Here is a 25,317-nt window from a genome sequence, read left to right as displayed (position 1 = left end):
TGCTCAGCCTTTCTTCACCATTTCGTTAACTTTCCTCCACGTTTTCCTTTTACTTGTCCTTTTTTCTTCTTGTACGCTTCGTCCCTCCTTCCTTTCTTTCTTTCTTAACGTGTAATTTCTTTCGTTTGGTCTAATTGTCCTCTTCTTGGTCGCTCTGTTTCCCTCTTTATGCATGTTGTTTTTTTCTGCTTTTTTTTTCTTTTATGGTTATGTAGTTTTATATTCTTTCTTTTTTTCTCTCTTTCCCTCCTTTATTTTTTTTCAGCCTGTATTTCCTTCTTCATGTCTAATTATTATCCTTTTTTCTTTCTACTTTTATTTATTTTTGTTACTTTTATGGTTGTGTGGTTTTATATATATTTTTATTTTTTTCTCTTTCCCTCCTTTATTTTTTTTGGCTCGTATTTCCTTTTTCATGCCTAATTTTCCTTTTTTTCTTGTCCCTCCGTTTCTCTTTTCTGCTTGTTTCCTCTTCCCCTTTTTATTCTCTTCCTTCTATGGCAACGGTTTTATAGGCTTCCTTCTTCTCCTTTTTCCCTACTTTATTTCCTTGCTCATTATTTTCTTTTCATGCCTAATTATCCTCTACGTTCTCCATTCTCCATTTCTCTTCTTGCATATTTTTTTTTCTTTTTTCTTCTCTTCCTCTTCTGGGAATTTCACTTTTACACGCTTCCTTCTTTTTTTTTTCTTTTCCTCCTTTATTTCTTAGCCCGTATCTCCTTTTCAGGCCTAATTATGTTTTTCTTGTCCCTCCATTTCTCTTCTTTCTTTTCTTTTCTTCCTTTTTCTTCTCTTCCTCTTCTGGTAATTTGTTTTTTATGTTTCCTTCTTTCTCTTTTTTTCCTTTTCGTCCTTTATTTCTTTGCTCATATCTCCTTTTCAGACCTAATGATGCTCTTCTTCGTCCCTCTATTTCTCTTCTTCCTTGTCTCTTCTTACTTTTCTTCTCAGCCTTTTATGACAACTTTTTTATACTTCCTTTTTTTCTTTCTCTCTATTTCTTATCCCATATCTCCTTTTCATGCCTAATTAAGCTCTTTCTTGTCCCTCCATTTCTTTTTTTGCTTGTCTCCTCTTCCTCTTACGCAATTTCTTTATATACCTCTTTTTCTCTTCCTCCTTTATTTCTTTGCCCATATCTCCTTTTCATGCCTAATTAAACTCTTTCTTATCCCTTCATTTCTCTTTTTGCGTGTCTCCTCTTCCTCTTACGCAATTTCTTTATATACCTCTTTTTCTCTTTAGCTTTACTTTTTATCCCATATCTCCTTTTCATGCCAAATTATGCTTTTTCTTATTCATCCATTTATCTTTGTGCTTGTCTCTCCTTTCTTCGGTGTTCCTCTTACGTCTTTTGTTTCTTTCTATGCTTTCTCCTTTTTTTCTTTCTTAGTATTCCTGGAAGACTAATTATTGTGCTCCTTGCCTCTCCTCCATTTATCTTCCTCCATTCCTCTTCCTTCCTTTGTTCTTCTTCTTGCTGGTCTTCCTATATTAACTCCGTGTCCTCTCTTCCTCTTCCTTCCTCCGCACCATTTCCTCCATGTCTTTCCTTTCTCCGGGGTCTTCATTACTCTCTCTCTCTCTCTCTCTCTCTCTCTCTCTCTCTCTCTCTCTCTCTCTCTCTCTCTCTCTCTCTCTCTCTCTCTCTCTCTCTCTCTCTCTCTCTCTCTCTCTCTCTCTCTCTCTCTCTCTCTCTCTCTCTCTCTCTCTCTCCTCCTCCTCCTCACCTCTCACTTCCACTAAATGCTCTATCCTGTGTTTCTTTCTCTCTCTCTTTTTCTCTCCAGGTGGACATTGTTTTCCCTCCACTCTTGTTCTCTCCACTTTTCCTCCATTTTTTTCACCTGCATGCTTTCATTTTTTTCCCCTTCATTTTATCTACTACTTCCCTTCTTCCACTGTTACCTATCCCTCTCTTCCACCTGTTCTTTTTCTACTTTCCCTCTTCTCAAATTCAAATGTTCATCCTCTTCAATCTGTTCTTCTCTCTTCCATTCCTCGCTACGCTCCTCCATCGCTTCTTCCACTTTTTCAATCTCCACTTCACTCCACTTCACTGCATTCCTTCTATTTCATCTCGCTCCTTTTTCCTTCTACTTCCACTTTTTTTTCTTTTCTCCACACTATCCTTCCTCTTTCCTCTCCCTCTTCCTTCTTTCCTATACCTTCCTGTCCCCGTCCTCTATCCACTCTTTTTTTCCTTCCCTCCACCTTATACTACTCCTTCTTCCATCTTCCTGCCTCACGTCCTCCACACCCTGCCTTTCCTTCTCCCTTTCCCTCTTACTATTTTCGAACCCTTACTTGTCCTCTTCTTTCATCCATCTTTCTCCTTTTCCCTTCCACCTTTCCCTTCTTCCCTCCACCTTTCTCCTCCTTCGCTTGACCTTCTTTTACTTTCCTCCCACCTTTCCCTCCTTCTTTTCCTCCTTCCACCTTTCCCTCCTCCCTTCTCCTTCCTTCTACGTTTCCTTTCTACCTCCTTCTTCTTCCTTCCACCTTTCCCTCCAGCTCCTCATACCTTCCCTCCACATTTCCCTCCTCCCTCCTCCCCCCTTCTCCCCCCCCCCTCCCCCCCCCTTGATGAGGCACAGTCAACACCTGAACTGGAATAATCGTGGAACCGAGGCGGGCAACGACGTGTGTGATTCTGTGTGTGTGTGTGTGTGTGTGTGTGTGTGTGTGTGTGTGTGTGTGTGTGTGCGCGTGTGCGTGTGTGTGTGTATGTTTGTTTGTTTGCTGCTCATATATTAGAGAAAGTGGTGATAAGCCTTGACTGAGGAGATTAGAGGAGGAGGAGGAGGAGGAGGAGGAGGAGGAGGGAGGGAGGAGTGGGAAAGCGAAAGGATAGGAAGAGGAAGGAGAGGGAAATGAGGAAGTCGAGAGAGAGAGAGAGAGAGAGAAGGGAAGGAGGAAGTAGGAGGGTTAAGAAAGAGAGGAGGGAGAGGATCGGGAGAGAAGGAGGAAGTGCAAGGGTTACGCTGAGGTTAAACAATCAATTACAATCAAGCGAAGTGAAGTGCGACTATTGAAAGGGAAACGCGGCAAAGCGGTCCAGCCAATACTCCATTCTCCTTATTATTTACTATTATTGCTATTACCATCGTTATTACGTGAGCTTTACCTGGTTCATTGAGAGGAGGGTTCACGATGGGCCCAGTTAACCTAAGCGTGGATGAGACGAGGAAGAAACGAGGATAAAACAGGGATAAAACGAGGATGAAGGCGAGGAAAAGACAGGATGGTGGAAAAAAATGAGACGTGGATTAGATAAAGATGAGACGAAAGAGAGACGAGGATAAGGGAGGAAAAAACGTGGATTAGATAGAATAAAGAGAAGAAGAAGAGACGAGGATAAGGGAGGGATAAGACAAGGATAAAACAGGGATAAGACGAGGATGAGGGCGAGGAAAAGACAAGAATGACAGAAAAAATGAGACGTGGATTAGATAAAGATGAGACGAAAGAGAGACGAGGATGAGGGATAAAACGAGGATAAGGGCGAGGAAAAGACAAGGATAATGGATAAATGAGACGAGGATGAGGAAGGAAAAAGGCAAGAGAAGATGAGGGTGAGACGAAGATAAGAAGAAGACAAACCAAGGATATGAAGAAAAAAAATGTGGGACGTTGATAAAAAAGAAGAGGTGATGAGGATGATAACGAGGGGGACGAAGATGATGAGGAAGGGGATGAGGATAAAAGGTGAGGAGAGAAACATAAGAACAGCAGAACATAAGGAGTCTGCAAGTGGCCAGTCATTCTACGGCGGGCAAGGATGACATAAGGATGAGATAAGGAAGAGTAGAGACAGGAATGATGCGAAGGAGACGTACAGGAAGGCTAGCATGAAGAAGGTACCAGTGTGCGTGTGTGTGTGTGCGTGAGTGTGTGTGCTGGGTGGGTTCATCGTCCAGTAAACGTGCTTCTGGTAACGTTCACACACACACGGAGGCAGCGAGACGGGGCGGCGCGACGGCACAGCGGCAAGGCGGACGTGACGGGACCAAATGTATTAGTTACCCCCTAAAATGATCGGCGATAGAATAGAAAATGAGCGATAATTGGAGGTGATAGTCGCTGCTCCTGAGTTCTGACTGTTAATTGGTGATATTTTTGGCCATTTCGTATTAATTAATGTTTTGGGGAGAGATTATCTTTCGCCCATTGTTATTTTATCCTTCCTGGCTTCCCCTACTTCTCCAATCATCACCTGTCCCCTTCCTCCACCCCCTTTCTCGTCCTTCCTAATTATCTTTATTATCTAACTTCTACCTATGCCTATGCCTTCGTCCTTCACCTACGTAACTAATACTTAAAAGTTAAAATAATATTAATAAAGACATAAATTTAGGAGCAAAAGAAACACAGGTGACGTGACGGCTTAAAATTCATCAGTATTTCCAAATCTCCAACTTCTAACTTTAACACCGTAATGACACACTCACAATATAATGGCTCCTAATATTGAAGACCCAGCAAAGTAACACAACAAGAAGAACAAATATAAAATGACAAGACCTGCGGGAATGTCTCAAAACCTCGAACGTAAAGAGCTTCAGGCACAAACGCATAACAAAAGGCTAATCAATTTCTCCATTCATTCTTGCCTCCGTCTGTCTCACTCTCTACCTCTTTCTCCTTTCTCCTCACTCCCACTTCCCTATCTCCCTCCTCTCCTTGCCTCCGTTTCTACCTTCTCTTACTCTCTCCATTCCTGTCCTTACTTCTCACTCTCTTCATTCCTTCTTTCAATTTCTACCTTTTCTTCTCTCTTCCCTTCTTCCTCTTTCCCTTCCTATCCTTACTTCCCACTCTCTTCATTCCTTCTTTCAATTTCTACCTTTTCTTCTCTCTTCCCTTCTTCCTCTCTCCTTTCCTATCCTTACTTCCCACTCTCTTCATTCCTTCTTTCAATTTCACCCTTTTCTTCTCTCTCCCTCCCTCTCTCCTCCCTTTTCCTCTCCCAGCACCTTCAGCATTACTTCTCTCTCTCTTCCTGGTGCTAATGGTCCAAAGTCGGCGAAACAGCGCCCTTAAAAACAAACACTACTTCTTCTGCTGCCGATATTCAAAAGTCGGCCGAAAAGCATAACTCTAAAAACGTATATCACGGCCGATCCTCACGCCTGCAAAACAAGGCCATAAAACACGAGGCGAATCAGGTGGAAGCGGGCCAACAGGAAACACGTCTGGCGGCACGAGCACAGGGGAAGATACGACGAACACTAAACACGAAGAGGCAAAAAACATAGCGGGTGAAAAGTGAACGTTTGCAGATATCAACGTCGGCACTAATCCAACAGGCCTTCCTTCCCTGCCTTCCTCCTGTGCTTCCTGACCCTCTTTCTCTCTCTCTCTCTCTCTCTCTCTCTCTCTCTCTCTCTCTCTCTCTCTCTCTCTCTCTCTCTCTCTCTCTCTCTCTCTCTCTCTCTCTCTCTCTCTCTCTCTCTCTCTCTCTCTCTCTCTCTCTCTCTCTCTCTCTCTCTCTCTCTCTGTTTCACCCCCATTTTCCATTACTCGCTCTCCCCTCTTCTCTCCTTCTCTCTTTCCTCTTTCTGCCTTCCTTCTTCCTTCACTCCTTCCTTCCCTTCCTGCCTCCCTCTCTCTGTTTCGTCCCCCCTCTTCTCCATCCCTCACTCTCCTCCTTTGCTTTCTCTCTCTCTCTCTCTCTCTCTCTCTCTCTCTCTCTCTCTCTCTCTCTCTCTCTCTCTCTCTCTCTCTCTCTCTCTCTCTCTCTCTCTCTCTCTCTCTCTCTCTCTCTCTCTCTCTCTCTCTCTCTCTCTCTCTCTCTCTCTGCCGTCCTTTCTTCCTCCTTCCCTCCCTCCATCTCCTTGCTTTACAATGTCCCTCCTTCTTGCCTTCCTTTCCTTCCCTCTCTCCCTGCTTCCTTACCCTTACCCCAGTTTTTACCTCCCTCTCTCTCCCTCTCTTCTTGCTTCTTCTCCTTCTGCCTTTCCTCCATTTTCTCTCTCCCTCTTCTTGCTGTTCCCTTTCCTTTTCCTTCCCTTCATATCTTCTTTCTTGCCTTCATATCTATTTCACTCTCCTTCCCTTCCTCCCTTTCATTCCTTGCTTCTCACTCTCTCCCTTCTTGCCTTTCATTCCTTTCCTCTTATATCTCGGTCTCTGCTTTCTGTCCCTCCCTCCTTTTCTCCCTTTTCTCTGCTGCTCCTTTCCTTCCTTCTTGCCTTCTTCCCTCTTCATTATTTAACGTTTCAGGCTTTTTTTGTTCCTTTGTACCTTTCTCTGACCTTTGCCTCTTTCCTTACTTTTTTGCGTCCATTCATCCGTTTCTTGCTCATTATGTTCCTCCGGTTCCTTCCTTTTTCAGCCTCCCTCATGCCCGCCTTTCCCGCCTCCATCACTTCCCGCCTTCCTTCCTTCCCCTTTGCCTCTTTTTCTCTCCGCTTCTTTCTCAAATGCTATACGTTTTTGTTGCCTCTCCTCCAAAGTCTTATCTCTACAACTTCCTCCTTGCCTCCGTTTTTTACCTCCTTGCCTCCTTGTATCTTCTGTTCCCTACTATCTTCCAGTTATTTCTTCCTTTCTCTCTCTTTCGTCTTTTCTTTCTTTATTCCACCTTCCCACAACCTAACCTTCATCAGTCTGTCTTTCCTCCTTTCCCCTTTCCGTCTCTCCTCTCCCATCTCCATTCCTCGTCTCCCTCTTCCTTCTCTCCTCTGTCCTCCTTCACATCAGTCATTATGGTCTCCTTCCATCGCCTCTTCCTTCCTCACTCTCTTCCTCTTCCTCTTTCTCTCCTCTCTCTCTCTCTCTCTCTCCTCTCTCTCTCTCTCTCTCTCTCTCTCTCTCTCTCTCTCTCTCTCTCTCTCTCTCTCTCTCTCTCTCTCTCTCTCTCTCTCTCTCTCTCTCTCTCTCTCTCTCTCTCTCTCCTCCAACCCCTTTCTCTCTCCCATCTTCTCTCTCTCTCTCTCTCTCTCTCTCTCTCTCTCTCTCTCTCTCTCTCTCTCTCTCTCTCTCTCTCTCTCTCTCTCTCTCTCTCTCTCTCTCTCACTCTCTCGCTCTCTCTCTCTCTCTCTCTCTCTCTCTCTCTCTCTCTCTCTCTCTCTCTCTCTCTCTCTCTCTCTCTCTCTCTCTCTCTCTCTCTCTCTCTCTCTCTCTCTCTCTCTCTCTCTCTCTCTCTCTCTCTCTCTCTCTCTCTCTCTCTCTCTCTCTCTCTCTCTCTCTCTCTCTCTCTCTCTCTCTCTCTCTCTCTCTCTCTCTCACACACACACACACACACACAAACACACAAAAGCACGTGAAAGGCCATCCAGGAACACCTCTCTCTCTCTCTCTCTCTCTCTCTCTCTCTCTCTCTCTCTCTCTCTCTCTCTCTCTCTCTCTCTCTCTCTCTCTCTCTCTCTCTCTCTCTCTCTCTCTCTCTCTCTCTCTCTCTCTCTCTCTCTCTCTCTCTCTCTCTCTCTCTCTCTCTCTCTCTCTCTCACACACACACACACACACGTTATCGCATTTCCTCACACCTAAAGGCTAACTTCGTTCACTCATTACACACACACACACACACACACACACACACACACACACAAGGCACGCACAAGCAATACTACCAAACACGCACGTTGGGCACAGACAAAAGGGCTCAGCTGGTCTTTTGCGCACACACGCACACACACACACACACACACACATACACACTACCGCATTCTCTCCTGCGTCCAAATCGATGCTGCTCCATTACTTTCCTCCCACCTACGCTTCCGGCAGCCCCTCCTCCCCTCCAGCTCCCTCTCCCTCCCTCTCCACCTGCCGCCCGCCCCGTCCCTCCCGGCTCCTCTCCTGCCCTCTTGATTCCTCTCGTCACCTGGGCCATTGTTTGTTTCTCCCCAAATAGTTGCCTGTCGCCTCTAGCTTCACCCTCACCCTCTTGAGAAGACTAAACTTGACTTCGTGTGTGTGTGCGTGGAGCGGGGGGTGGTTGGGGGGGTGGGGGGGGAGGCGCGTGTTTGTGCGTGTGTGGGGGGACGGGGAGGTGTGTGTGTGTGTGTGTGTGTGTGTGTGTGTGTGTGTGTGTGTGTGTGTGTGTGTGTGTGTGTGTGTATGTGTGTGTGTGTGTGTGTGTGTGCTCGCTCGTAGTTGAAACACTGCAAGAGCTGAGCGACAAATTCTTATTCAGTAAGTAATTGAGTTTCGCGTAGCTTAATTTTCTGGAAAGAGACGAGACAGAAATGCAAATATGATTATTAACAATGTAAATCATGTATATGCAGGAGAGTCTTCGGGATAATATTATGCGTTCTGTCTTATTTCTAGGCTTCGCATAAGGCAACATGAAAGCTCTTTTTGATGTCTTGCTGATCACAAGTTCGATATCGTGGTCCTGGCTTCGCATTTTTTGTGTACACATTTTTCCTTTGATGCCTCGGCTTCCTTTCTTCCTCCCACATTTGTTTCATCCCATCTGCCGCTGCTTGGTCCTACATATTTTTTGCAGATTTTCTAATATACACTGTTTTCTTGTTCTTTTATTCTTTCCATACTCATTCTGCATGCTGGGTGGGTACAGTGATCAGTGGCTGCTGTACGTCTCTGGCAATGTCCGAACAATGACCGATTTTTAGTCCTGGCAATGATATTTGGTGCTCTATGGAGTTTGCTGAATCTTTTCCGCAGGTCACTCATGAGGATGACGAATCGAATAAATGACTAAAGCAGGCAACCTCGGAATGATCCATCAGGCTTTTTGCTGTCTGCTCATCCATGTTTCCTCCTCCTCCTCCTCCACCTCTGCCTCCTCTACCTCCACCTCATTTCTGCATTATCCTCCCACCTCTGCTAGACTTTCTCCATCCTTGCAAAAACAATCTGATTACTTTTGTTTCAGTAAATCCAAGATGACCTTGAGACAAGCAATAACTTTATTTCGTTTTTTTGGTACGAGAAGAACCTAAACAAATGTATGGAAGGGTGTTAATTCCATACATTTATTTTTCAACGTAATTTTTCATTGTTTTATTTGTTCTCTTTTGCGTCAAGCGTCGCAAGAACGAGTTTTTGTTTCCCTAATGGAGGCGCGGCTTTCTTTTAAGTTATCTTTCCCGGCTGGCGCGGCTCACGTTGCCCGCAGCACTTTTCTGGACGCGAGGTCACAAAACGGAAGAGACGAGAGAATAAAACACTCCTCGGAGCTCACTTTACAGGCCGCATAAAAGTGACTCCGGACACGAGCTAAATTTACAACAAACAACACAAGGATAGATAACACACACACACACACACACACACACACACACACACACTATGGATAATATACAGGTAACTTCACGAGCAATGACTCAGTTAGTTTTAAGGGACAAAGGGACAAATAAAATAAACACGTAAAACTAATCCTAATCCTGTTGTGTTTATATTTGATGGTAAAAGGAAGCAAACTAAAGAATAAACAAAACAAAAGAAAGAAAAAAAATACAAAAGGGATACACACAAAAAAAGAAGAAAATACAATACAAAAATACAAACAAAACAAAACAACGAAAAATATACAAAAAGGGATACACACACAAAAAAAGAAAATACAATACAAAAATACAAAAAAGGTCATTGATGAAGATGTACTAAATAAAGGTCCGCTTCGGGTCCACCTGGCGCCACCTAGCGACGTCACCCTGAACTATACACACACACACACACACACTCTTTAAGTCCTCCACTTCTGATATGACCTCTGCATCTCCCTTTACTTCCTCCTCTTTAACTCTCTCTCTCTCTCTCTCTCTCTCTCTCTCTCTCTCTCTCTCTCTCTCTCTCTCTCTCTCTCTCTCTCTCTCTCTCTCTCTCTCTCTCTCTCTCTCTCTCTCTCTCTCTCTCTCTCTCTCTCTCTCTCTCTCTCTCTCTCTCTCTCTCTGTCACTGATCTCCTTTTCTTTATCTCCTCGTTGACCTCTTCCACCTGATTCACTCACTGGCCGCGCCCCTCACAACTCCCCCCTCCCTCCTCCCCTTACCCCCTCCTGCCCCCCCTCCTGAAGGCGCTCGTCAAATAACTCCACCTCAGAAGTATTGGGGCGGGGCCTTATCAGCATCCCTGGCCATTACCCTCGCTGCAGACGTGTTGCGGGGGGGGAGGAGGAGGAGGAGGAGGAGGAGGAGGAGGAGAAACAGCAGGAGGTGGTGGCCCCGATGGAGATGGTGATGAGGGAAAAGGAGTGAGAAGGAAAAACAGCAGGAGGTGAAAGAAGAAAGGCAGGGAGAGGAAAAAAGAGTAGGAGGAGGACGAGAAGAAGGATGAGGAGGAGGAAAAGCAGAAGGAAGTGAATGAATGGGGTCAAGACGAGTGAAAAGAGGAGGAGGAGGAGGTATGTGAAGAAAAAAAAAGAGGTGGTGATGGAAGAGCAGCAGTGAAGAGGAGGAGGAGGAAGACCTGGATGTAGAAGAGTGAGGAGCATTTAAGGGGAAAGGGGAGGAGAAGGAGGAGGAGGGGGAGGAGGAGGGGGAGGAGGAACGAGGCAGGTAGAGATGAGGTCTTCAGGTCTGGCGACGCGGACCAAAAGGTGAAGTCAACTGTGTGCCTCGGCGTGTCTGGGTTCTTATTTCTTTCTTATCTCTCCCCCTTTTCTCTCCGCTGATAGTTATGACGCAGGGAGGAACTGCGAGACTCTATAGTTCTCCGGACGTTTCAGGCAGAAGGGAAGGTATGTCTGCACGAGTTAGAAGCCGAGGAAGCTCACCCACACATGCACTCAGGTGATGCGAGGTCGCGATGCAGGAACAGGGCAATGAAGAACAAAACAATAACGAAGAAAAACGAAAAATAGTGATAACCCAAATAACAGGAATAGTACCGTGAAGTGAGGCTTATTTTCTTTTTACAACAAAGTAGACGGTTCAAGGGCAACAAAAAGAGTGAAAAAAAAAAGCCCGCTACTCACCGCTCCCATAACAGACAAAAGTGAAGAGTGGCCAGAGGAGAGGTCACTTTCGGGTGGAGAGGTGTCTTGATTCACTCTTCTTGAAAACTGTAGCGAAGACAAACCTCCCATGTTATTTCAATTGATCTAATGCTCTAAATAGGAACAGAAAGCTGTCAATGAGATATAAAATGCATATGATATTAGGGGATCAAGCAATGGCTCACGCTTCGGAACGCCGCTATCCCGCCTTCATCTCTCTCTCTCTCTCTCTCTCTCTCTCTCTCTCTCTCTCTCTCTCTCTCTCTCTCTCTCTCTCTCTCTCTCTCTCTCTCTCTCTCTCTCTCTCTCTCTCTCTCTCTCTCTCTCTCACGTTCACCCAAAACTCATATATTACTAACTGAACTGCAATCACTTAAAAGAACCACACTGCGCCTCTAATTAATGAGATGAATTAATAACGCTTCAAGAGCAGGCAAGAAATGTGTTAAATGACCACATAAATTAGATAACAGGAACAAACTAATTAAAAACATAAACTTAGATGAGAGGGGTGACGCGAAACACACACACACACACACACACACACACACACACATACACACACGCAAATAACAGTAACAGGTGCACGCAAAAAACAATATGGCATTTCATTTAGAAGTTTGGCGGCCCCGCAATGCTTATTTCTCCTCCAATGAATATTTATGAAGTTTACAGCTACTATTTTATGTACTAACGCCTTCTTCTGCAACTTTAAAGATTCTGCGAGACACGTTTATGACTCGTTCTACCATCAAGTTTCAGAGCCTTCCACCGCGTTCCTTTCATGGCAGACTTTTCAGCCGACTTTAGTGTCCTGAAAATAATAGTCGGTAATTTCAGACGCTTCAGTTTCTCACATCAGCTATTTGCAAAGGGCCAGAAGGAGAGTTATCGGGTTTTCATGACAGTTTCTTCACGCTCATGGTACAGAAGAAGGGTTAAACTACCACCAGGGTCATTAAACTACCCGTGAAAATGCCCCAAACACCAACGAAAGCCTTGTCAAATATGTGTGCTTGCGGATTAGGCTGGGCTATTGGAAGGAAAGGGAGGAGGAGGAGGAAGAAGAGACAGAAGAGGAGAAAGATCAAGAAGAGAAGGAAGATAAGAAGTAGACAGAGGAAGAGGAAGAGAAGGGAGGATGCGAAGAGGAGAAAGATCAAGAAGAGGAGAGAGATAAGGAGTAGAAAGAGATATAAAAGAAGTGGGTGAAGGAAAAATAAAGGAAAAGAGGGAGGTTAACGATGACAACTGAAGAGGAAAAGGAAGAGGAGTAGGAAGGATGCGAGGAAAGGAAAGAGAAGAGAAGAGACAGATTAAAAGGAGGAGAGATGAAATGTTTATATGCGGCGCAATGTTCCACGGCACCAAGGAAAATCTGAAGGCAAGGAATGAGAGGGAAAGAGGTCGAGGAATATCTCTTTGGTCAACTCTCCTTCGCTTCCGTTGACTCACCCTTTCTTGCCCTTTCTTTATCCTTTGGCAATTGAAACTTTTCCCCTCGCAATCCCCGAAACTTTGCTTACAATTTTATCAACTTTTGTTTAATATTCTAACGCTATAAGAATTTTGTTGTCCGACCATGCGACTTCAGAATTAAAAGTTTAAGAGCAAGAGATGTTTCCAATAACCTAATAATGCACAACGCGACTTTTTTTTCATCGTTCTCCTTCCACTCTTTTTCCTCCTCTTTTTCCTTCAGCCACTCCTTCTCTTGCTGTTCTCTTTATCTCTCCTCCTTTTAATCTTTCTCTTCTCTTCTTCCCTTTCCTCGCATCCTTCCCCCTCTTCTTCCCTTTCCTCCTTATTGCTCTTTCTACCTCTTATCTTCTTCCTCTTCTGTCTCTTCTTCCTCCTCCTTCCTTTCCTTCCAATAGCCTAATACACAATACAGTTCCCGATAATGTGTAATATGATGTCCCTCGCTTTATACACCATTCCCGTCACTTCCCTTCCTGTTGTTTATGCCTTGTTTGATCTGCTTCCGCGTCGTCACACCGATGGGGCTACACGTGTCACCTGAACATTTTTTTTCCCTCTATTCAACTTTTTTTTTCGCTCCTGCATTTTCACGTGTAAGTTTTCCGTCCTCTTCATCACGGTGTCACTGTAATTAACCTCCCCTTTTTCTAACTTTTTTTTTTCTCTAGGGTCTTTTTTTACTCGAACGAGGGAATTAGTTTTGTGAATCGTCGCTCGCTTCCTATGATCGAGTGTCGCAACCGTAATTTTTTTTCTTCAATTTCTACAAACACTACTCACGGCAAATTAATTCTCCACCGGCATATACTTCAAGTTAATTACGAAAAACAAACAACAAATTCCAGTAAAAGGTTTAGGGTTCAGATTTTGGCCTCATTCGCTGATGGCACAAAAGAATCGCATTTTAAAGCGCCGAGGTGATGGCGGATCTATTAACTAACTGATTGAATGACTAATTAATTGACCTGGTAGACTGACTGGTTGTAGCGGGCTGCTTGTTTTCAAGTTACCGATTGAATAGCTGATGAAACATTTACATCAGAATTATATTACCGTGACTGAGTAATTGACCCGATTGGCGATGGCACTAAAACAAAACTAGTGGAAACATTATGTAATCGAGCGTCCATATACTTATAGCTATTTAATAAATCCAAAGCTCTGAGCAACGCCACTGTTCTTTACTTGTCATGATGGCGTTGTGGCCTGCACGTCCTGCGGGAAAGTACGGCACTGAGGGCATTAAAAAAACATAACTGGAAGGCCACGACAACGGGCGGCACCGCGGTAATGACCTCTACGTCCCCTTTCTGCCGCGACCGCCGCCTCTCCTCGTGTACACGCCGGCGATATATAGGGACGAGGGAATTGTCAGCCGTGATAATATATGACTCAGAATTTCCAGTTAATTCCCGATAATTACGACGGAAACAATTATTATAATGTTTGCTCTTTTAATGACCAAAATGCAAGTATTCTTTTTCCTCAACGGCACATTAAATTTTCTATTCTCTGAAACGGGTCCGCTCTGCTGCCATGAACCCCTTATTTCGTAATGTTGATACTCGTGGCCAACTGGAAGACTAGACGCGTCAGTTACAGCAGGCAGCAACGTACATGAATTTGAGGTTAATGAAAAAGCCGACTTGTGAAGGGAACCAGCCACCCTCACCTCGCTCCGAGAAAAGTAGCATGACATAATTTTGCAAGATGAGAGCCCGTGCGACAATTGCCGTTCAAGGGGCGGCCGACGACGCTGCTAAATCTCTAGATGCAGCTTACGTACACTGCTTGATTTGACTCATTTGGCTGATAAACCTCCAGTCTTTTCATTTATTGCTCCTTTATTAACCAGATTATTGACCCAAAACAAAGTGGTCCATAGCGGCACGGTAACCCACTCAGTGACGTACAGTTAAAGTTTCGTCAGCTTCATAAATTCTGGGCGAGTATCGGTGAAACTTTGGCGCCCCGGGGGAATCAGTTTGGCCCTGCCACGTTTACACCGGCGGGCGTGAGGGGTGCTGCTGGCCGTCCGGAAACCAACATCTTTTTGCGGGACACGCGACCAAGAGGAGAAAACAAAAGATGGACTATTTTTTCAACTGTATTCAGGGACAAAGAGTGGAGAGAGCGAGCAAAAACAAACAAAAGATTCATTTTTAACCCTATTTTCTGAAGTGTAAATACGAGAAAAAGGAAAAAAAACAATGATATAAAAATTCTGCAGCTCTAGCACGCAGCTGTTGTGGATAAGACCGAGACAAATGTTTCAGCACACAAAGCCGTCTCGCTTACCAACGGCACCACCATCACCACCACCATGGCTCACACTTTCCTGGGGGAGGGGGGGGGGAGGGGGGCATGCCCGGGGGTTGCGATTACGCCGGGCTAATTATTAAAGTTTTTACGCCTTACCCTGGGGATGAGGTGCAGAATGAGAGAGAGAGAGAGAGAGAGACTGTGTGTAATTTTCGCTCAATAATTATAAATGCACGATGCACTAATTATCAAACCTATGACATATTAATTACTGAAATTGTTCCCGTATTATGTCCATTTAAACCCGAATTGATACCCCCCGTTACTCCCCCCCACCCCACCCCACACACACACACACATACACACACATACACACAGAAACAAACACTACACATTCTTCCAAGTAACTAGATTTAAAGAAACGTGTCACTATAATCTTCTCAATTAATAACCTAACCAACACAACAAACAACACCAGTATGCAAAAATATTCCGCACTTCTTTTTTTTTACGTCCGCCTATAATAACTATCTCAGGTTATCAAAGCGGCTCATTACATAAACATGAGCTGAATAACTTTCCCTCTCACCCTCATTCTTTCCCTCCTAACTTGATTACCCTAACCATGTCGTTATCTTAATTATCCACCTGCATTAACTACCTGCTTGACACTCTCTCTCTCTCTCTCTCTCTCTCTCTCTCTCTCTCTCTCTCTCTCTCTCTCTCTCTCTCTCTCTCTCTCTCTCTCTCTCTCTCTCTCTCGTTCTGTCTATTCTAATCCATCAAGTTGTCGCTACAAATAACTAAGCATTTTCTCTCATCCTTTCCTTTTAATCTTGGTTAATATAAGAAATTCATTACCATACCTTAAAACTTTGATCAACAACCTAGATTCCAGACTCTTTCCCTCATCCTAATCCTTTTTTTCGTATCTATAACAATAATAAAACATCATTTCTGTCTTTCTGATTCTAAATGATCAACTCGTCTAAATAAGTATAATAACCAACCAAGTTTCCTAACCATATAACACTTTTTTCCCGAACCTAATCAGTAACTTCATATCAATACTAATTTAACATAACTTCTAGTCTTTCCGATTCTAACTGATTAAATCCTAACTCTCTCTCCCTTCAACCAACTCCTCATAACTCCCTCCTCTGTTTTTAACCGAGCAACTCCTCCTAGTCATAACTTCCTTCTTTCCTTCTACAGGCGTGGACGACCTCACCGCGGAGACCCTGATCGCCAAGCTGGACAACGGCGTGTACGTGTGTCGCTTGGCGGAGGTGATCTCGCGGCGGGCACAGGAGGCGAGAGACAAGGGCACCTCCTCCCTGGTGAGTGTTGGTATTGTGTGTGTTTCTCTCTCTCTCTCTCTCTCTCTCTCTCTCTCTCTCTCTCTCTCTCTCTCTCTCTCTCTCTCTCTCTCTCTCTCTCTCTCTCTCTCTCTCTCGTTCTTTTTTTATTTTCTTCCCTTTTTTGGGGTTTAGTTAGTAAGGAATTAATTTAAGCTTCAATACTTTCCTTGTCCTTTTTATTAATTCACAGAACATCCCATTTTTTTTTCTTACTGCATGTGTGTGTGTGTGTGTGTGTGTGTGTGTGTGTGTGTGTGTGTGTGTGTGTGTGTGTGTGTGTGTGTGTGTGTGTGTGTGTGTGTGTGTGTGTGTGTGTGTGTGTGTGTGTGTGTGTGTGTGTTATAAAAAAACTAAAAAAAACTTCCTTATCTAGACACAAAAGGGACAATGAAACCTAAGCACGCAATCAGCCTTCCTAAACACTAACACTCAACTTGTGAAAATTCAATGCTTAAGTAGTGACGAGAAACACCAACACAAACACCTTTTTCTTAAACAGGGGAACGGTGAACCACGTGTCTCGTACAAAGGTCTCCTCCCCAGGCTGGTAACAACGCCGGTCGACCTCTGACTCTGTACACAGCATTATGGACTCAGTAACTTTGCATCTCGCCATAAGCACACACACACGCGTAATATTCTCCCCCTCTGGCGGGCTCTTAACCTCGCCCTTATAGCCGCCGCTTAGAGTACGGTAGGAAGAGGAGGAGGAGGAAGAGGAGAATATGGAGGAGGAGGTAGTGGTAGAAAGCTGAAGTAGAGAAGAGGAGGAGAAAGTGAGGGGTAGGAGATGATACGAAGAAGAAGAAGGCGATGAGGAAAAAGAGTAAACTAAGATGAAGATGATAATACAGGCAATGAAGATGATAATGAGGAGGAGGAAGAGGTTGAAAGACGAGGAGGAGGAGCTGAAAGAGAAGCAGGAGGAAAACGAGGAAGGAAAAGGAGAAAGAGGAGGAGGAGGAAAACGAGGAAGGAGGAGAAAGAGGAGGAGGAGGATGACAAGGAAGGAGGAGGAGGAGGAGAGGAAGAAGGAAGTGTAGGAGGAGGAGGAAGACGAAGAACGAATAGGAGGCGGAGGAGTAGGAGGAGGTTAAGAGTGAGAAGAGGAGGGAGCTGGCAGCCACTGTGTCATCACCTGATAACTACTTTAATGACCCACTAACTTCCTCCATTTGACGCCCCCGCCTCATCCACGTCTTTGGCTCCTCCTCTTCACTCCTTATCCATCTTCTTGCGCTGCTGCCTCACCCTCATTCAGTGTCCTTCCTTCCTTCTCTTCACTTTCCCCCCCATTCTCATCTATCCTCTTGCGCTGCTCTCTAATCCTTATTCTATGTTATTTTGTTCGTTTCTTCTGTTTGCATCCCATTTTCTAGCTTATTTTTTAGTGCTCCTGTTCCCCCATTCGCAGTTAGTATCTTCTCTTCCTCTTCCCTCTTCAACCCTATCCTCCCTTACCCTCATTCTGTGTTTTTCCTTTCGTATATTTTCCTTTCACTCCTAATTCTCTGCTTTATCCTTAGTGCTTCTTGTTCCTCTTCGCATTTAGTTTACCTCATATGTCCGTTTTTCCTACATCTTCATCCATATTATCTTTTCCTAATCATCGTTCACCTTCTGCTTCTCTTTTTCCTCACTCTCGCATCCCATATCCCTCATTTTTCTACTGCAATCTATTCTTCATCTTCACTCTTTTTCTCTTTTCCTCCTCATCTTCCACTTTCTGCTCTTCCTCTTTTTTATCCCATCTTGTCCTTATCCTCTTTTCTCGTTTTCTCCCTCTTCCTCCTTCGTCCCTTAGCAATACCACTCTTTTTTTCTCCCAGGCCTGTTCCTTTTCTTATTGTAACATTATATATATTTCCTTATCCTTTTTCTCTTGTCATATTCCTTCATCTCAATTTCCCAGTTGCACTTTTTCCTTCCCTCTTCATTTTCCTCATCGTCATCCTACTCATGTTATTTTCCTTCTCCTCCTCATCCTTTACTCACTTCATTCATCCTGTCAGTATCCGAAACTCCTCCTCTTCCACTCCCTCACTCCCTCCTTTCCTTCCTACTTCCTCCCATTCTCACATGTCTTTCCATTATCTAATCGTTTCATGTTTATTCCCTCTTTCCATCAGTCTTCCTATCCCCTCTTTCTCTCTCTTACCCTCGCTCTCTCTCCCTCCCTCTCCCCCTCTCTCTCTCCCTCCCTCCCCCACCTATCATATCCTATCTTAATGTTTGCTTCCAGAATTTACTCTCCATTCTCTCTCTCTCTCTGCGGATTCCTTTTTTTCGAGTAATTTCACGCTTTTCAACAATTCCAGATTTTTTTTGTTTTGTTTGCTGTCCATTTTTTTTCTCGTCAATATTCCAGGAACGTGATTTTCTTTTTTTTCTCTCTCTCTGGAACTATTCACTCCACAATTTTGGGCGACCTCGATTTATGACTCTCTCTCTCTCTCTCTCTCTCTCTCTCTCTCTCTCTCTCTCTCTCTCTCTCTCTCTCTCATCCCCTCACTCTCCTCCTTAAGACCTTTCTCATCTCCATTTCGGTATTATCAATGAATATACGAATCCTCCTCCTCCTCCTACTACTTCTCTTCCTTCTTCTCCTCCTCCTTCTCTTCCCTTTTTTCCAATTTCTTTCGTGCTCTTGAAATCTTTATCCTTATGCTCGTTCCTTGCTTTCTCCTCTTCTGCCTCCAGTGATTATATTCTCCTGGCTCCCTTCTCCTCGTTCTCCTCCTCCTCCTCCTCGTTCGTACTTCTCATCCTTCTTCTCGTTCTCCTTTAGCGGTCTTCAAATCTTTATCCTTATGCTCCTTTGCTTTCCCCCTTTTGCCTCCGGTGATTATACTCTCCTGGCTCCTCCTCCTCCTCCTCCTCCTCCTCCTCTTCCTCTTCTCCAGGTGGTTTCATTCTTCCGCTTACCTCGCTTAAGTGAAGTTGGCGGCAGACTTTTCTTGGGCTAAACTTTCTTCACTTTTGAGACGGCGTATATATTTCAGGGCTAAGGAGGCACTTTGATTAACTTCCTCGCACGCACACACACGCACACGCACACACACACACACACACACACACACACACACACACACACACACACACACACACACACACACACACGACTGCACTTCAACAAATTATCGGAAGTAGAATGTGTGCAATGGCTGTAGTATAAGTAATGCTATATAAGAAGAACAAAGATAAAATTATTTTCATTGAAACTACTGAGAGAAAGATCATTGCCAGTAAGATAGGTACGAGTGAATAAATGTATGAGTAAATGAGTGTGTGTGAGTGAGTGACGTAGGGAGTGTATGTTGAGTGAGTGAGTGAGTGACTGACTGACTGACCGAGTGTGAGTCCTTGCAGGCGTCAGTCACAACTTGGCAAAGGATGATAAAGAAGAGGGGCAAAGTTTTCTCCGTGACGGCTCTTTACCAGCTTATTCAGTGTTGTGGTGTGTGTGTGTGTGTGTGTGTGTGTGTGAGTATAGTAGTAGTAGTAGTAGTAGTAGTAGTAGTAGTAGTAGTAATATATGAGGCTATCAAAAACTTAGAATGGAAGTAATGGTATAGATAGAAAGTCCAAAAAGAGCACAAGAATAAATTTATGAAGATTCTGAAGTAAAGAGGAGTGGGAGGGACGTGGAGGGGAGGGCACACACGCGGAAACGAGAGGAAGATTCTAGGAAAATGAAGAGGAGGAGGAGGAGGAGGAGGAGGAGGCGGACTCATGAAGGAGAAAAGATGGCGTAAGGACTCCTGGTTTAGTTTCTTAAGAGATAATTATGGCCGCGTGCCCCGCCTCGCCTCTGGATGTAAGTGCCTCGTAATGATGATAAACGAGGGTGCCGGGAGTGTGTTAGTGAGTGCCCGACCCGCGGACCCAACCGGACAAACCCTCGCTCCTTGCTGTCTGTCCTGTCTGTTTGTTCCTCCCCTTCTATATACCTGTCTGTCTCGTTTATCTGTCACTGTTATTTCCTTTACCCATTATTTTGTCTCACTTTCGCCTTTCTACCTCTCTCTTTCACCTACCATTATTTGTTTTTCCTTCACCCATTATTTTGTCTTCTTTTCTCCTTCCTATACATTTCTCGTTCACCTACCACTATTTATTTTTCCTTTACCCATTATTTTGTCTTCTTTTATCCTTTCTGTACCTTTCTCGTTCAGCTGCCACTATTTTTTTCTCAATTTTAAGCATCATTTTGAGTCCTTTTCTCAATTTACGCTTCTTTTTATGTTTGTCAGATCTTCCCTGTGTCTTTTTACCCTTCATACGCATCACTCTGTCTCCCCTTCTTCCATTACGCTTCTCTGTATGTTTGTTAATTCCTCCTGCACCCTTTTCTGCATGCTTGAATATCTAACTGTTCACCTACGTTTCTATTTCATCTGGTCTTCTATCTGTTTCCCTGGTGTCTATTAGTATTTTTTTGGTTGTTATTCTCCCACTGCACCCTTTTCTGCGTGATCACCTGTCCTTCTGCCTATCCCTTTCTATCGTCTGTCTGTAGTTTCCTGTTAATTTCTCTCGTTTGACTCCCATCCTCCTCACTTCCTTTTTGCACTTCCGTCTAGTTTTTTTTTTTGGATGCCTGTTAGCCTTTCTGTCTGACCTTTGCCCTTTCAATAACTGTGTCTGTATCTGTCTGTTAATCTGTCAGTTCCTGGTTTAGTCTCGTCCACTGTAATTTCTTTTTATGGATGTTAGTTTTGTGTCTGAATGTCTTCCTGTCTGGCTATATCTATCCGTCTGTTGGTCTGTCTCATCTATCACTCAAACTATCAATTTCCATCATCCCTTGTTTCCTCTCTCCTTCACTTTCCCATCTTCAACCTGTGTACGTGTTTGAATATCTATCTGTCAACCTATAACTATCTATCTATTAGTTTGTGTCTCTCCTGTCTGTCACTGTCTGGTTCTGCCCCCCCCGTGTCACCCCTCCTCCTCTCCACTTTACGCCAGTTTGTATGATTGAATGTGTACCCGTCTGTCACTCTACCTGTCTATCTGCTATCTTACCTGTCTGTCTGAAACTTCATCTGGGTGTCCATCGCTCGGTCCCCTACGTCCGACCTGCAGAGGGAAAGAGCGAGAGAGGAATTTAGATGTGATAGGCAGAGAGGGAAAGTGAGGGGAAAGGTGAATGAAGGTAACAGAGAAGGGGAAAAAGCGAGAGTAGAAAGCGAGAGTAAGAGTGAGAGGAAGAGTGAGTCAAGAGGCGGTGCATGTAAATGAGTAACAGTGAGTGTGTGAGTGAGTGAATGAACGGTGAGATGGGAAGGGAGAAAATGGAAAGGGGAAGAGAAGGGGAGTGAAGAGGAGAGAGAGGAGAGAGAGAGAAGGGGGAGGGAAGTGGAAAGGAAAGAACCAAGACGTTAAGGGACAGGATTTAAGCTACTGGAAGAGACAAAACGGGAGAAAAAGAAGAAGGAGGAGGAGGAGGAGCAGGAAGAGGAGGAGGAGGGAGAGAATGAGGAAATGATACGTGAAAGAAGGAGAAAAAAACACACGTAATATAAAGTGAGAGAGAGAGAGAGAGAGAGAGAGAGAGAGAGAGAGAGAGAGAGAGAGAGAGAGAGAGAGAGAGAGAGAGAGAGAGAGAGAGAGAGAGAGAGAGAGAAAGGAAGGAGGAGGAGAATGGAAGGGCAAGAATAAGCGAAATGGAGGTGAAGTTGAGGTCAAAAAAGATTCAGCGTTATGTTAAAGGAACCGTAATATTATCCGTCACCCGAAGAATTTAATGTCCCTCCCCTGCGACAGTGAAGGGAGGAGGAAAGGAGGGAAGAAGCGAGGAGGAGGAAGAAGAATAAAGATGAAGAGGAGAGAAAAGAGGAGAAAGATCATGAGGAGCAGGGAAGGAGAGAGAGAAGGTGCGAGGAGGAGGGAGAAGAGGAGAAAGATCACGAGAAGGAGGGAAGAAAGAGAATGATGCAAGGAGGAGGGAGAAAAGAAGAGATGATAATTAGAAGAAGGAAGAGAAAGATATTAATAGGAGGGAGAAGAGGAGACAGATAAAAATGAGGGAGAAAATAAGTAGAAAGAGTAAGAGGAAAAACGTGTGAAGGGAAGAGAAAAAGAGAAAGATAAACGATGGTAAGGGAGGAGAAAGTATGGGAAGATAAGAGGAAGATGCGAGGTGGAGGAAAGGGAAAAGGAGAAAGATCTAGCGGAGGAAGGGAGATGAGAAGGAGAAGGAGCAAGAGGAGGAGTGGGTGAAAGGAAAAGGAGGAGAAAGAGAGGGAGGTGAACGATGATAAGAAGTTCTAATGCCAGTTGTGTGGGTGAAAAGGAAAATAGGAATGTGAAAAAGTATTGAAAGGAGGAGGAGGAAGGGGAGAAGGAAGAAGAGGAGCAAGGAGAGGGGGTAGAGGACGAGGACGAGGAGGAGGAGGAGGAGGAGGAGGATAAAACCTTGCCTGGTCTTGAAATAAATAAATGTTGAAGGAAAAAAAGGAGTTATTTTGGCGCGAGGAGGAAATAGAAGGAAGGCGGAGGAAAAGGTGGCTGTCGAGGGAGGGGGGGGGAGGGACTAGAAGAGGAAGATCAAGGGAAGGAAAGAAACAAAAAAGAGGGGGGGGGGGAGATAGGGAAGCTAAGAGATTGAGGGAGGGAAGAAAGGAGAAGGAGGGTGGGGAAGGATTGCAAAATGAAGATGGAGAGAGAAAAAAAGGGGGGGTGGGGAGAAGGAGAAAAGAAAGTGATAAAGGGGGGTGAGGAGGAGGAGAGGAAGTGAAAAAAAGGGGAGATGGAGAACTGAAGAGATGGAGGGAGGAGAAAAGAAGGAGGGGGATGGAGAGAAGGGATAGCATAAGGAAGATGGACGGCAAAATAGGGAGTGAAATAAGGGAGAGGGAGAGAAGAAGAAAGGCGAAAGGAGGAAAGGAGGGGAAAAGAAACGCAAAAGGAAGATGAAGAGCACACAAAAAGAGGAGGTAGAAAAGCAGGTGAGTGCAGGATCGGAGGAGGAGGAGGAGGAAGAGGAAGAAGATGAAGAGGAGAGAGAAGAGGAGACAGATCATGAGGAGGAGGGAAGGAAGGGAGAGATGCTAGGTAAAGGGAGGATAGCTAGAAAAGAGGAGGGAAGAAAGGGAAGGATGCAAGGTGTAGGGAGAAGAGGAGATAGATAAAGATGAGAGAGAAGGAAGATGGAGAGAGCAAAAAAAAGAGGCGAGAAGGAGGGAGGGTGTAGGATCAGAGGGGGAGGCGGTGAGGTGAGGCGGAGGCGGGAAGGTTGTGCCGGAATAAATCTCAGCTAACTGCAGCGAGAATGGTGGTAACTTTAAACGGAAACTTCGACTGTGTCTGAATATTGGGGAAGCTGCCGTTGCTGCCTGCCCGTCCCCGGAGGCTGCTATGAGGCGGGCGAGGAAGGATATGAGGCGAGAGCGAGAGTGAGAGGGCGAGCGAGAGCAAGAGAGAGGGAGAGAGAGATTACTAGATTTGGGAGGAGGGAGAGGTAGTGTGGGTGCAGCGGGGGAAGGAGTGTGAATATTGGAACGGGATGGATGGAAGAGGAGAGAGAGAGGGAGGGAGAGAGGAAAGTGCAGTGAGAAAAGAAGAGGTCTGAGGGAACGAAAAAAAGTTATAATAGGTCGTTAGATAGGGAGGTTTAGGAGGAAAGAAGCGAGAAAAATAGTGATGGAAAGCAAAGGAGTGAGAGGCATGAAAATATAAAGGTAGAAAGAAAATAAAAAAGGGAAAGTTTAGCAAGGAAGGGAAAAGAGGATTGGGGAACGAAAAAGGTCATAATAAGTCGTTAGATAGGGAGGTTTAGGAGGAAAGAAGCGAGAAAAATAGTGATGGAAAGCAAAGGAGTGAGAGGCAAGAAAATATAAAGGTAGAAAGAAAATAAAAAAGGGAAGGTATAGTAAGGAAGGGAAAAGAGGATTGGGGAACGAAAAAGGTCATAATAGGTCGTTGGAAAGTGAGGTTTTGGAGGAAAGAAGCGAAAAAATAGTGATGGAAAGTAAAAAAAAGTGAAAGGCATGAAAATATAAAGGTAGGAAGAAGAAAATAAAAAAGGGAAGGTTTAGTAAGGACAGAAGAGGATTAGGGAACGAAAAGAAGTCATAATAGGTCGTTAGAAAGGGAGGTTTAGGAGGAAAGAAGCGAGAAAAATAGTGATGGAAAATAAAAAAAGTGCGAGGCATGAAAATATGAAGGTAGAAAGAAAATAAAAAAAAAGGAAGGTACAGTGAGGAAGGGAGAAGAGGATTGGGGAACGAAAAAGGTCATAATAGGTCGTTGGAAAGGGAAGTTTAGGAGGAAAGAAACGAGAAAAATAGTGATGGAAAGTAAAAAAAAGTGAAAGGCATGAAAATATAAAGGTAGGAAGAAGAAAATAAAAAAGGGAAGGTTTAGTAAGGACAGAAGAGGATTGGGGAACGAAAAAGGTCATAATAGGTCGTTGGAAAGGGAGGTTTAGGAGGAAAGATGCGAGAAAAATAGTGATGGAAAGTAAGAAAAGTGAGAGGCATGAAAATATTGAAATAGGAAGTAGAAAATAAAAAGGAAGGAACAGGAAGGAAGGGAGAAGACGAAAGTCAAAATATGTCTTTAGAATGGGAAGTAGGACAGAGTTAAAAGAAGAAAAAAAAGATGATGAGAAACTGTGAGAGGAACGAACATATAGTGAAGGTAGGAAGGAGAAAATATAAGAGTTAGATGGAGATAAAGGGAAGAACTAGGGACGGAGAGCAAGGTGATAAATAAGAAAGAAAAAGGAGAAAAGGAAAAATGGTAAGACAGTGATGGAGACAGGAAGCCATATAAGGAAAGAGTAAGGGGAATAAGAGATAAGAAAAGGAGAGAGGAAGGAAGGAGAGCGAAGAGGGATGAAACAAAGGAATGGGGAAAGGATATGACAATGGTGAAGAGAAGTGGGCAGGTAGGGAGGGAGTGACTAAGCGAGGGAAGGAACAGGCAAGGATGAAACACAGGAATAAGGGAAGGATATGACATGGTGAAGAGAAGTGGGCAGGTAGGGAGGGAGTGACTAAGCGAGGGAAGTAACAGGCAAGAAAGAAACAGGAATGGAGGAGGAGGATAGATAAAAAGGAGAGGGGAGAGCCACTTAAGGTCAAGAAGTGGCAATATCTGGAGACATTAAACTCTGAAAAGCAAAACGATAAAAAGGGAATAGAAAGTTGACATTGGCTGTAACGAAAAAAAAGTAAAATATATAAATACGAAGCTAAAAAGGTAACACTGCAGGTAAGGAAAAAATGACAGAAGTGAAACAAAAAACAAAGGAAATACAACGCCGGAGACACGGAAAATGAGAGC

General features: G+C 44.3%; 1 protein-coding gene and 2 long non-coding RNA genes across 13 annotated transcripts in view; 2 read left to right on the top strand and 1 right to left on the bottom strand.

Moving 5' to 3' along the window:
- Positions 1-25,317, top strand: part of LOC127009585 (GAS2-like protein 3) — a 206,103-nt gene that overhangs the window by 119,319 nt on the left and 61,467 nt on the right. For all 11 annotated transcript variants that reach the window (XM_050882827.1, XM_050882817.1, XM_050882830.1 and 8 more), the window contains exon 4: positions 15,878-16,002. In XM_050882827.1, the coding sequence (XP_050738784.1) occupies positions 15,878-16,002 (125 nt within the window). The remainder of the gene's footprint in view (positions 1-15,877; positions 16,003-25,317) is intronic.
- The window catches only part of LOC127009660 (uncharacterized), a 196,798-nt gene continuing 192,440 nt past the window's right edge, over positions 20,960-25,317 (bottom strand). The window contains exon 4 of the long non-coding RNA XR_007762130.1: positions 20,960-21,105. This is a non-coding gene — a long non-coding RNA (uncharacterized LOC127009660). The remainder of the gene's footprint in view (positions 21,106-25,317) is intronic.
- LOC127009665 (uncharacterized) lies at positions 22,702-25,218 on the top strand. Its single transcript, XR_007762131.1, has 2 exons — positions 22,702-23,784; positions 24,109-25,218. It is a non-coding gene; the product is annotated as an uncharacterized LOC127009665 (long non-coding RNA).

This window comes from Eriocheir sinensis, chromosome 4 (assembly GCF_024679095.1).
Source record: "Eriocheir sinensis breed Jianghai 21 chromosome 4, ASM2467909v1, whole genome shotgun sequence".
In the NCBI taxonomy this organism is placed as follows: Eukaryota; Metazoa; Arthropoda; class Malacostraca; order Decapoda; family Varunidae; genus Eriocheir; species Eriocheir sinensis.
This window is presented reverse-complemented; position numbering and strand designations above follow the sequence as displayed.